Raw genomic sequence first — 12,696 nt, forward strand, 5'->3', positions numbered from 1 at the left:
AGACCAAAATCAAATAAAACTCACAGAAAGAGCAACCTCAAGACAGCGTCAGACACACAGAAGCTGTGAATGAGCAGCTCACAACAATAAACCAGCTCTGGAACTGAGCTTTTAGCAACCCATGGCAGGTTTTGCTGGGTTTGTTTTTCTAGTCTAACTAGAAAGGCCCTTCCCAAAGTCTGAGCTGGATTAGGAGAGCCACAGTTTCCAAAGGGGGAGCAGCCAAGCTACAAAGCACACAGGGTCTCTTCCACCTTTTCTTTCTGAAGCTCTTGGTCCTCTTGGTCAAGTATTTCTTTTTAAAGAAGATTTTTAATCACAGATCAGTCCCAAGAGTAACAAAGATGAAAGGCTCCTTTAGAGGACAAATTAAAAGAATGGATTCATATGACACATTGAGGTAGGATTTGGCCCAGTAGCAGGAGATTTATGAAATAAATGTGAACAAAAAAGTAAAAACCAAACTACTGATGAAAATAAAAGCCACTGGCTTTTAAAAGTTTTACCCATCATGAAGCCATGTGGAGATCTAAAGGCTTCTTGATGCCAGTGTTGTCTCAAGTGGATAAAAAGTACCCTTAAAAGCCTCACTAAATATCAGTCTGAGGTTCCACAGCTTCCCTGCTATTTCTGGAGTTACTTTCAGTTGCAGAGTTGTCTCCTGTAACACTTCTTGAACAAAAATCTAATGTAAAAAAATTTTAAACAAACTCAGTGACTCATGTTTCACATGACATGTGCAGCCCTGCTTTGAAATGTAGAATGTATACAGGCTTTCCCAATTTGGTTCAGCGTGGGACTCATTACTATTAACTCTCTGTGCTGACCTTAGGAGACCCTCTCTCCAAACACAAGTGGAAACTGCACAAAGTTCATTAGCATTTGCCCAACGTTCCACTAATGTGGAAAACTTCTCTTTACATCACTCCTAAACTAGTTTCCATTTTTCAGAAGTTGTTAGACACTGATTAGCTGAAATTATTAGTCCCATTTAACATAGCTAGAGGCTGAGACAATCCCCCAATGACATTAAAATGCTAAGAGTTTCAACTCTGCCTCTTCAAAACATGCCTGAAAAATTAATTTTATCCCCAAAGTGGACATTAACCACAAAAAATGTATGTGGTGTGATCTCTCTCTCTGAGCTATGAAAGCATATAATTTACCTCTTCTGGTAAAATTGTCTGACCCTGCTGCCAGTTTTCAGTGGAACATGAACACAAACCACTTCATCTCCTACCAACCACATTTGCAACGATCTCTGGCTCTTCAGAGGTACAAGGCAGGATAACAGTGGCACAGCCATCAAGTCAAACAAAAAGAGCCTGTGTCTAACCCATTCTGAGCCCATCCCTCAAAGGAAGTGTTACTGAAAGCAGCTGGGTTTGGCTCTGCAGAGATGCTGCCCATGGGTGCTGCCAAGGGCAGGCACAGCCTCCAGCTGGGATCAGGCTGGAAAAGGGATCTGCAGCAGGAACAGCCATGCCAGGCACAGCCTTCCAGTCTGGAGCCCATTTCTTTTACTGATTGTCACTAGATTTAGCTCCAGATAGCTCAGCTTAACACATACCTACATATCACAGGGAAAAAAATAAAATCAGAGGCACCTTCTACTTAAATATTTGATGAGGCTGGAAAAAAAAAAAAAGAGTATTCTCAATGATGTTGTTATCAACACCTGATCTTTATTTCAACCAATTCCAGGTTAGTGTTCTTATGGAGTTTTTCAGTTTCTTTTCATCCTACACTTAGATATTTTCTTGGTATATTTCTCCTGTTACATTTTCATAAAGACACCATCCTGCCACAGGCATGTATTAGTTGAGGGAGCATTTTTTACTCTTCCATCTACACAAAGCAGCTGCAGGATAAATGAGAAGCCCTCTCCCTTATGGCCCTGCACACGTTTTTCATGTTTAACCCCACATCCATCACAACCCCCCTTCAGGCTGACAGCACAAAGGCTCCTGCTGGTGCCCCCTGAGTTTGCAGTTGGCTGTGCCCAGCTGTGCCTGTTCAGACCCCTGCACTGGCACTGGACACCTTCACACCTCAGAGGGGATCAAACCCCAGCACCCAACAGCTCCATGAGGCTGCAAGTGAGCAATCAAAGCAGCCCCATCTCTCCCAAAGCCATGGTGCTGCAGCTCCTCAAACTGAGCTCTGAGAAATGGTTTTTTTTATTTCCCAACTGGCCTACAATTTGTTTGACCTTCAAATTTCTCTGCAAAATGACACAGATAGGATTTCATACTTCTTTCTCTGACATTTAGCAAGGTTAAGGAGACTGCTGCCTCAGCAGGTCAGGGAGCTCTTGATTCATGGGTGTGGAACAGTGTGGGACAATTGCAATTTCTCCTCTTGGCACCCAGGACAGGGCACTAAATAAACTCCAGCATGCAGACACTGCAGCAGTTGGAAAGTTCAGGGAACTGAACTCCACAGCACAAAGGAATAAATATTGTTCTGCCAAATCATAAATTAATAAGATTCTGAATCAAAGTACATCAGTTCCAACCTGTTTGAATGCTCATGTCTATCTTACTTTCCCAACATCAAAACTCTATCATATAAGTTAGAGATAATGAAAATTATTCATTTACTGCAAATTTCCGTGTCCATTTTTGACTGTTTGTTCCTATTTTTGAAGCAGATGTGGGGTTTTGCTTAATTCATGCATTGCTAAGTCCCCTGCACAGTCAACTCCCACATCCTTTCTTGGTAGCTACTCATTTTCTTCGTGTCTAAAATAAAAATTCCATTTGACAAGCCAAAAAACCCATGAAGAGCAAAGCAAAACCCAGCCTTTTAACAACGTTTATGAACTTATTACAACAGGAACCATCTTCTTTGCCTTCTCAGTCCATGCAGCACTCAGCACCCAAGTCACACAAGCAATGTGGGCATGGGTTTGAAAACAGCAAACATGGACCACCTTCAATCCCAGAGCAGAAGTGAGTCTGCTGACAGTGAGCTAGCACAGGCTGAGCCAGTGGGTTCTCAGCACCAATAAATACTCAAGGAACAGCATCAATTAAATAAAGATATTTGCTTTCTGACTCTTGTCTCCAGAGGAAAAATGTACAGGATGCAAATAAAAAAATATTTTAAATTATCTCATAATCCAGAAGGAAACTTATTAAAAGGATGAAGACATCTGCTCCTTTTCTCTAGATATATTTTGAAGCATATTTCTTGTGCTCATAACACAACTGCAAGTACTGAACTGAGCTCCTTATTCCATCTGAGAGCTCAGGTGTGCTCTGAGCTGCCTCACCATGCCCCAGTCATGGGATGTAGGAACTGCCTCAAAGCAGCACCATCCCTCCTTGCTGTAAACACAAACAGCACTGCCAAAATAAAACACTGCCCCTGCACAAGCCTCGTGTTTTATCATCAGTTCAACATGAAAAGCTGTTTCAGAAATTACATAAAGATAGGCTAATCCTTTCTCATTCTTCATTGTCATGATATTCTCTACAAAACCAACACACCTTTATGTATTGGGTAAGATTTGCTTGATAATTGCTAATTAAAGGAGTTAAGACTGTAAAGTTGATAAACAAAATACTACCTTAAGCAGTGGGAATTAGGGGACCTAATACCAGATTAAGAACTCTAATACAGCTTTGCTTCTGAGAGGATGGTCCCAGATCTGTCCTTCCTTTGGCAAGCTGCTAACTTTTTAAGTGCCACCTGAAATCAGGAATCAGTTTTAAGTCTGGAAAAGAGAAAGTTACTCTTGCAGAAGATAGCTGAGTTTTATCAGCAACCCCAAAGGTGATGAAGCAGTTATTCTATGTCATCTAACTAAATATGTACAGATTTATTTAAATTCCTAACATACCAACTGAGGGGTTTATTTTAGGTGTAGAATTTGGCTTTCTTTTTAAACATTAACCAACCCTTAGAAGACAAAGGCTTAAATTCCATTATGTTAATTTACTCTAATAACAAGCCTCCTTCAACATGCCCTCAAATTGATTTTTAATGGTTTTTAATTCAAAGAGATAAAATAAGCAACTATTCATGGCCTTTTGACACTTTAATTAGCACCAATCTATATCATGGACCTAATTAAACATGGGGGGAGGGGGGAGGGAGGAAAGGTCAGTGTGTGCCAGGCAGAATTTCCACTGCAGCAGCTCTGCTCCTCAGCCTGGGAGAGCTGCAATGGTGCAACCCCACAAACCCTGCACCGCTGCCTTTGCTGCTTATGGTGCAGCTCACAGGGGCAAGCTGAGCTGTGCTTTCAATCATTTTCATCTCCCCATGTTTCTCTTGGCTCTTGTCTCCTGGTTCCCATGGCAACCCCCACGTTTGGTGTGACTGCAATGCTGCTGCAGCCCCGTCAGCGGCACCGCTCGGGACGCGCCGTGACCTCCAAGGCTGGCACACGGCCCAGGGACGCCGGCTGCACCTCCCTGCCCCAGGCAGGCACCTGCTCACCGTGCCCAGCTCCTTATCTCATCAACAACCCCTGCAGCCACAAGCCAGGGAGCTTCCCTGGCAATACGCTAACATTTGCTGCCACAAAGGATTTTGTAGGGCAGCAGCACTCAGGATCCATCTCCATGCACATATATCAATACATTTCCATTCCTGTGACAGGGGCAGGCATTCAACACGCTGCTCATGTCCCAGATTTATCAGCTGCCCAAGAAAACCGTGCTGGAGTTGCTGAGTGAACTGGCACTTGGGGGGTTTATTTCATCAGGTTTTCCTTGAAGGAAAAATCAAGCTTTAGGTGACCCTTCAGTGGGGCTGGAGAGGTACCTCTGCATTCATGGCATCAGCAGCAACATCTGCACAAGAGGCTCAGAGAGCAAACAGCAAAATTAAGGCACAGCAGAGCAGTGGCCATCAAAATCCAGTGAACAAGCCTCCAAATTCACTTCTAATCCTCAGCCATGTCTGATAACAGACAGTAATAAAACCTTCACTAAATTAGACAAACACAAGGCTAACCCTGCAGCAATTTTTCCCACCTCCTGCTGTAGGCTATGGCAGTAATTTGGATTTTTCCTCGGGAAATGTTGCCATCTAGTGACTCCACGTTGCTGTACACATCACAACTGCTACGTGAGGGAGGATCTCATTTGTAGTCACGATTCCCCAGTAAGAAAAGTGTGACTGATGACTCAAAAAGAAGAGTTACAACTGCATGGTGATACTAAACAAAAAAAAAAAAAAGAAAAAAATCTACATACAGCACATATTTAAAACTGTTCAGATGGAATGTATTAATATTAACAAACTAAGAAAGAAAATGTCCTGAGACTTTCTATAAAACAAAAAAAAAGCAGCAAGCAGCAAAAGAAGGAAAAAGGACTCACTGATTTTCTTCCATTGCTCTACAATGTTATGATTTAAAATTCTGTTGCCCTGTTACAGACTCAGAATCCTCATGTGAACAAAAATTACAAGTTCAGTAAAATAAACATTTGCTTTCTATTGTGGCTGGGCTCCACAGCCCATCCCCTGCACAGCCTCGGGGTTTCTGACACAAGCAGGCATTATTCCTGATCACATCTCACCTTTCCACAGGTGGGAGACAGTTTCATGATCAAAGATGAAAATGACCAGGGTGAAAGCTTCTGCAAAGCTTGATGGACACATAAGAAGATACCTGGGCTCACTCAGGAGCTGCAGGGATTGAGTGCAAAACTCTCATTTTAATTTCACTCACAGAAATGTGCTGTGGGTGGCATTTCCAGCTAGAACTAACAGCTTAAGTGATGGAAGTCAGGAAAACAATACCTTCAACCATACATCAAGCTCTTGACTACAGCACGTGAGTCTTCAGTGGTGAGAAGATGCCAGAACAAAAGGTTTGGCTTCTTTGAAGTCCCTGACTGTCTCCCATCACTGCTTTCCTTCCACTGATGCTCATTTTTCTCCTCCTGCAAGTGCTGCACATCTTATGCAAACAATGTCAGAACTGCACAATGTCTTTAACATTAGAAACTTGGCAACAGCTACAGGTCAATGTTTGAGGAGTTACTGAAGGAGAACTTGAAGTGAGGGAGGTTTAAAAGAAAGAAAAAAGAGTTCAAAGCTAATATTTAAACAGAGTCTTTTCTATCAGTCTGCAAGAATGGAAATAAAACATCCACTGCCAGAAGGATGAGCTACTACAGTTTGGAATTCTCATTAGAAGTTGTACAGATTTATTCTTTTCAGTAACTTATAAATTTTGAACACTGATGACAGGAATTAGTCCTATATTGTAATTATAATATAACATGGCCTGGTTTAGTCGTGGGTACATAAAAAATGCTCTTTCAACAAACCATTTGAGAAAATGATGGTCACAACAATTAAGGCTGAAATCCAGACAGCACCTTGGTGCTGCATCCAGCTCTCCTTATCAAGAGAACAGAAAGCCAAGATCTGACAAAGTCTGCATTTCACAGCAGCCAAATCTGCCCCTCTTCATCTCAAATACAGCAGCAGTGGGTGCCTGGATGCCAAACAGAAGAGAATCTGTTTAATTTAAATTTTCTTTAAATAAGATCTCAGTTATATAGTAAAGAACATTCAGTAAGGGAACTTCAATCAAAGGCTGAAGCACAGCCCCCTAAATACTGTTCCAATTGTGCATTTTCATCAGTATCCAACACAAGTTAATTCCCAGTCTGACTGAAATAAGGATGCAACAGAGCAGAGAGGGTTTCTTGGCTTCTGGCTTTACAAAAATGCTGGCACATTACTCATGCAACCATTATTGGAAGTGATAGTTAAATTCATTTTGAAAAATGAAAATAGAGTTACTGGTTTTAATAAATTTTGAATGACTGTGGCCTTATAAGTTGGGTAATTCACTAAAAAACTAATTAGAAATGCAATCAGGTTGACAAAGTTTGTCCAAGTATGTTTAATCTATTTCATCAGAAAGGATATCTATCAAGAGGGCAGCTATTCTTAAGGGACAATATACCTATCAGTCATTTGTAGGAATAAAAAAAGCAATGCAGTCAAACCCATTTTGTAAAGGTTAATATAGTCTGAAAAGCATTTATCCCAAATTTTCTCGTTTTCAGGACATGCTGAAGCCCCAGAGAGTCCAAAAATAAATTTTTAAAAAGCTACATATTATTCCTGTGACACTTTCAGAGATCAAGTCTCTTCAAAAAGCAGAAAAAGTAGGTTTTGGGAAGGAAGGAGTTCCCAAAATTTAAATAAATGAATACTGCAGAAGGCCAGCAGTCTCGATGCCAACTTCAGAAGCTACAAGCCCAAACAAAACTGGCATCAATGGAGAACAGATGAAGAAAACCTCAAAAACACTCCCTTATTCTTTACAAAAGCTGGATTTTAAAAGCCAACTTCCAGGTTACCCAGTATTCAAATTACCATGAAATCACATACTGGAAATACATATTATTTATTAATGATTCTATGATCAAGCATCTCTACTTGTAGCTACATTCCCAACAAAAAACTTCCTAAAATCCTTAAGACCACATTGGTTTAAGAGGAGTCCTGAGGAACCAGTTTTATGTTCAATTATGGAATTGTGTTCAGACTCAGGAATTGCCTAAAGGACAAATGGTTCCTGTAATTCCAAGCATTTTGGAAATGGCCAAATGATGGCATTGCCTGCTCTTCTCAGCCAACCTCTGCAGGAGCAGCTCCAAGATTTGCTTCCCCTGGTATCCCCCCTATCAGCACTTCCAAAAGCACCACTGAAACCCCAAATATGTGCATGAGGCAGGGCTCCAACTGAGCAGTAGTTCTCACTAATTAATGTCTCCTGGATGAATGGAGGTCACTTAGCAGCTCCTTCCTGAAGCTCTACTTCTGGAAAAGCAAAACCCATCCATTCAAGCACTTCTTAACAGGATCATCACATTTTTTCTTCTGTTCATGTGGAAATTAAGTATGCAGGTCTACTGTCATCCCAACAGTGAAAGCATCTTGAGGAAGCTAATTAAAGCTAAGAACAAACACTTTCACCCCCTCTCCAGCTTATTTTTGCCCCAAAGGAGGATCACAGTATGTTCTGCTGTGGAAAACAGAAAACAGCACTCACTAATCTCTAAACTCTCCTGACACAGGCAGACTGGGCTTGTGCTGCAGCATTTTTGGGCAGCTCCATTCTGGATCACTGACTTTTCCCTCAGATCTCAGGATTTACACTGCCTGCACCACGTCAGCACTTATGCAAAAGCTGCTCATGGAGAATTTAATTGCCAGCCACTGTCCATGAAAAAAAGGCAGCACAAGCTGTAATTGCTCACTGAAGGTTGAGTCACCTTCTTTCCAAGAGGCAAATGAGGTGGGAGAGGGGTGGAATCCCAGCTCTCCCTGCAGCCCTCAGAAGGAAAGACTGAATGAGGTTGTAATCTCCAAGTTTTCCTCACTCACTGGGAGGTCTCAGCCTCCCAAGCACAAGTGATGGATGACAGGAAGGGAAATAAAAATGCAGCTTATGAAAGTGCAGAAGATAAGGTCCTTTTGTTACTAACACACCACAGACCCAGGACTGACTCCCTAAAAGGCCACCAGCACCAACAGTCCCTTTTTACTGTAATTAATAATGCATTTGTTATCTGAAGCTCATCTGCTGTTTTCTACACAAATCTCACACAAGTATTTTTCACACTCCCTATACACATGTCGAGATTTCATTTTTGCCATTAATAGAATTTTTCCTTTAAACCTGTGTTTACCTACAACAATTAAGGCAGCTGGGTTGAGCTTTTTCTGGCTGTTTGGGGGGTGTGGATTTTTTCTTCAAATGCACCTATGATGAAGTAATCAACCTTATCTGTAATAACTAGATCAAAAAACCTTGTCTAAAATTGGTTTAATTTGGAACAATATATACACAGCCCTAAGCTGCCTCTATTACTGTCTCAGGTGGAGCCTTTTGGGAAGCACACCTCTGCTTCTGCAGGATGATTCTCCTCTGCAGTTTCTCTCATGTTGAATTATTTAGGTTTGCATACCATGATTGGAGGGCACTTTTAACGACCCAGTAGTGTATTTCCCTATAAATTACCAGGAAATATTCAACCTTGATAGAACTGAGCTAAAATACTGTTTAGAACTGGTCCCAGCAGCACTGGCTGAAAAGGAGTGGAAATATGAAGCAGAGTGAGCAGAGGAACAGTTTTGGAGAGCTCCAGCCCACACCCCCTACACCCCAAGTCCAGGGAGAGGAATAAATGAGATTTCTGCAGGACACATTACCAGTAGCACTGGGCATTATTCTCCAGCAGCTTCTCCACCATGTGCTCCACCCTGACAAACCAGCTGGGCACAGCTTTGTAGATCAGCGGGGTATCTGACCTGTGCAGGGAAGGGAAGAAAACAAACAAACACATCTTTAAATGCTACATTAGTTATAAAGTGCTCTTTAATATTTATTTTTGCACATGACAGTCTCCTTTTCACAGACTGAGTTCACTGCTGCTGAAATATTATCACAGTTAAAGGTTGGGGTTTGTTTGGTTTGTTAAATTACATAAACTGTTACACTTATGTGAGCTACTATTTTGAAATCCAGTCCTGAAAAAATATTTTACAGCCTTCAAACCCAGTAATTCAGGGAATTTGTACAGCAAGAGCAATCATGAGAATGTTCAAACGATACTTGAATTTGAAATTTGTGCTCCTACATAGTACAACATGATGAACTTCAGTAACTATTAAAATGAGTCATGTTTCAGTCTTCCACATGAGCTCATTCTGCATCACTTTTTATGTGTACATGAGCCTGAAAAGCCAGGGAACATTATGCTGTGCTTTTACTACTTGCATTTAAAATAATAATCACAAATCATAAAGAAGTAACAGCACCTAGGGTTAACCAGAAGAAAGTTCTATTCCAGGAGGAGAGGGAAAGCAAGAAATCCAGATAAGCATATAAAAGAAGTTTTAAATATATCTTAACATATTCCTTATTTCAATAAGCAATAAAAGAAAATTCTTACGGGAGGAGAGCAGTTTCACAACTTGGGATTGCTTAGAAATGGAAACACAATTGGCCAGAGCACAGATTGAGCAATTCCCTAAATTACTTGGGAAAATCAGTATCTCCAAGCATCTGACTAGAGTGTCCCAACCCAGTCTCTGATTTATCAGTTCCACAGTAACTGTTCAGGCAGCACATCCTTCTGGAGGATCCTGGGATCCAACAGTGGGCACAGGTCACTAGCAGGAGCTCCGACATTTCTAACCCTTCACATCCATCCCATTATTCCATTTTGAGGAGGGACAAGAACCCTGGGGCATAGGATCTGTGGGTACAGAGGGGCAAACAACACTGGGACAAGAAGCTCATTCTCCTTTAGCATCAATCCAACCCATAAAATGTTTCTGAAAAATATTACTTTTGTTTAAGTCACTTTGGTTCAGAACTTGGCAAGACACAAAAATTCACCTGAGAAACTCCTGTTATCTCCCATGTGCAGTGAGCACATGAACTGCTGCCCAGACCCAGACAAAGACTCCCAAGATCCCCAGTTCTGACCAAGGTCCTCCATTTTCAGCAGTTCCAATAAAGACACATTCTAACTGAAAACTATCTACTGTGTCCTTACCAAGCTGTTGTGGTTTTCATGGCTTTTTTGAAAGTTTAGTTGACAGAAAGTTACTAAACAGAGAAGGATCCTGATTTCATGATATGGAAAAAAAGAAGGCAAATTTCTCAACATCCCAAGGATTCAACAACTGCTTGGTTTCAGGGAAAAGCAGGAGTACATTAAGAAGAGTCTGATTGCAAAGTTTTCTTCCATTAATCAATATAACTTATAACTATGTTCAAAGTTAAGAACTGCTCTTCTACTTTTAGCATATTCCAATTATGGTTTGATTTGTGATGGCAGTGAAATGAGCTTTTCAAGTAAAATCCATTGTTCGGCTCTTCCCACCGGATAATTTGCTGCTAGGTGCTGCCTGCAACTTATCATCCATCAACAAAAATGTCAACAGAGTGGCAGGATTAAGGATCTTCTACAGAATCAGCACTTCGGCATCCCTGCTTTTATCTCAGAAGGCCATGACTGGATATTGGAGTTGCTGCACAACAAAAACACAAGCCTTGCCTGATTTTGGGCCTGCCATTTTTCAAAAACTGTCCCAAATCATCAAGGATGTAACACTTGAAGAGCAATTTCCCTTCTTCCTCCAGGCAGCTGCTAGAAACAAACCAATCCTGCTGCTCAAGAGCAAGCAAAGGTTATTTTTCCTATAAATTAAAGATAAATGTACCCTGCTAGAACACTTCACCTGGCAGAGTCAGAGCCAGACAGAGAGATGAGTTTTTATCACAGCTATTTCAGTACAGGTGCTGTATACATCAGATAAGACTTAAAATCTTCAGGTAATTAAATTAAATATTTTAATTTAAGTCTGTCTTTGCTCATAATAAGAATTTAATACTCTACTAAAAGGTTACTGAAGATTCTTTTTCTTTTAATTTGATATTGTTTGGTGATTTTTTTACAACAGCAACTGTGGAAATTTCAAACCAGGGAGAACACTAAAAAAACAAGCTTCATTTCTAGATGAAATCTGTCTAGCCTGTATTCCTCAGAACCAAAACTTATTTGTTCACTGATATTGAAGGCCCATGGAGAATTCCACATGGAGACTTCCCCCAGAGACATCCACCTAGGGAGATGTCTCCACATTTTAAGCATCTGGGCTTCTTTCAAAGAAATAAGTCCTCTTAGAAGGTTCAAAAGAGCTATATTTTAGCCATTTTATTCAAAACATACAAAGCTTGAACACAAACATCTAAAGACCTTCTGTGATATGCTTATTTGCATACAATTCAAAGAGTATCAAAAAAATCCTTTCCCATCACTCAGCTGCTTAAAAATTAACTTTTTTACAAGAGGTGGTTAGTTAGGAGTTTTACACTGAGAAATGAGCAAGACAAACTACAAAAACACACATTTAAAATCATAAATAAAAACTAAATTTCAGCACTACACCTAAATTCATCAGTTTTATGGCAAAAAAAAGGAAAATTTCTTGATGACTAAACCAAAACTGGAGCTCTCCTGAATTAATAATCTCAGTCTGTGTTACTTTTAGTTTTGTCAGGAAAATTAAGTAAAGGAGGGAGGAGCCAGCTGAAGAATTTCTGGGTTAGAAGCTGAGCTGAAGGCAGGTGCAGGTGTGAGCTTACCTCCAGCAGAAGGGGTAGCTGTGCTGGAAGGTGGTGCTGTGGATCAGCCGGCCCTTCTCCTTCAGCCACTTGATGATGTGCTTATCTGCATCCTGAAAACACACATTGGCCTTGGAATGCACATGTCTCTAAGCTACTACAGGATTTGTCTCAGATACTCAAATTAATTTAAAAAAAAATCTATGCATAACCCAGTATTTACACACACACACACACACACAAAATTGCTATCACATTTATCACATTTCCTGCAGGGGCACTGTAAAACACTAAATTTGCAAAGTTATTTGCTCTCCAAACCCTGTTTATCTACAGTGTCTTCAATGTGTCTCTGCTATATGGATAAATTAGAATTTGTAAATTAAAGCACCAGTCCTTTTATAGCCTTAACTCTCTTTCCATATACACACAACTGTGTGTATAATTCCAATTTTCTGAAGCACCAATACAAGCCAGAAACCACATTATTTAATATCCTAATGACTGAGTCCTCTAATTTTGTCACAGGAAATCACATAGTGCTTTTTACCTAGTATTTAAACTTCCTGGTA

The 12,696-nt window shown here is 40.6% G+C and overlaps 1 protein-coding gene across 3 annotated transcripts in view; it reads right to left on the reverse strand.

Annotated features, from left to right (window-relative positions):
* IARS1 (isoleucyl-tRNA synthetase 1) overlaps positions 1–12,696 on the reverse strand; it is a 93,911-nt gene that overhangs the window by 49,201 nt on the left and 32,014 nt on the right. For all 3 annotated transcript variants that reach the window (XM_054516041.1, XM_036390959.2, XM_036390960.2), the window contains exons 13-14: positions 12,146–12,237; positions 9,199–9,297 (exon numbers count right to left, since the gene is read on the reverse strand). In XM_054516041.1, coding sequence (XP_054372016.1) covers positions 9,199–9,297; positions 12,146–12,237 — 191 coding nt within the window. The remainder of the gene's footprint in view (positions 1–9,198; positions 9,298–12,145; positions 12,238–12,696) is intronic.

Source organism: Molothrus ater, chromosome 11, assembly GCF_012460135.2.
Source record: "Molothrus ater isolate BHLD 08-10-18 breed brown headed cowbird chromosome 11, BPBGC_Mater_1.1, whole genome shotgun sequence".
Taxonomy (NCBI): domain Eukaryota; kingdom Metazoa; phylum Chordata; class Aves; order Passeriformes; family Icteridae; genus Molothrus; species Molothrus ater.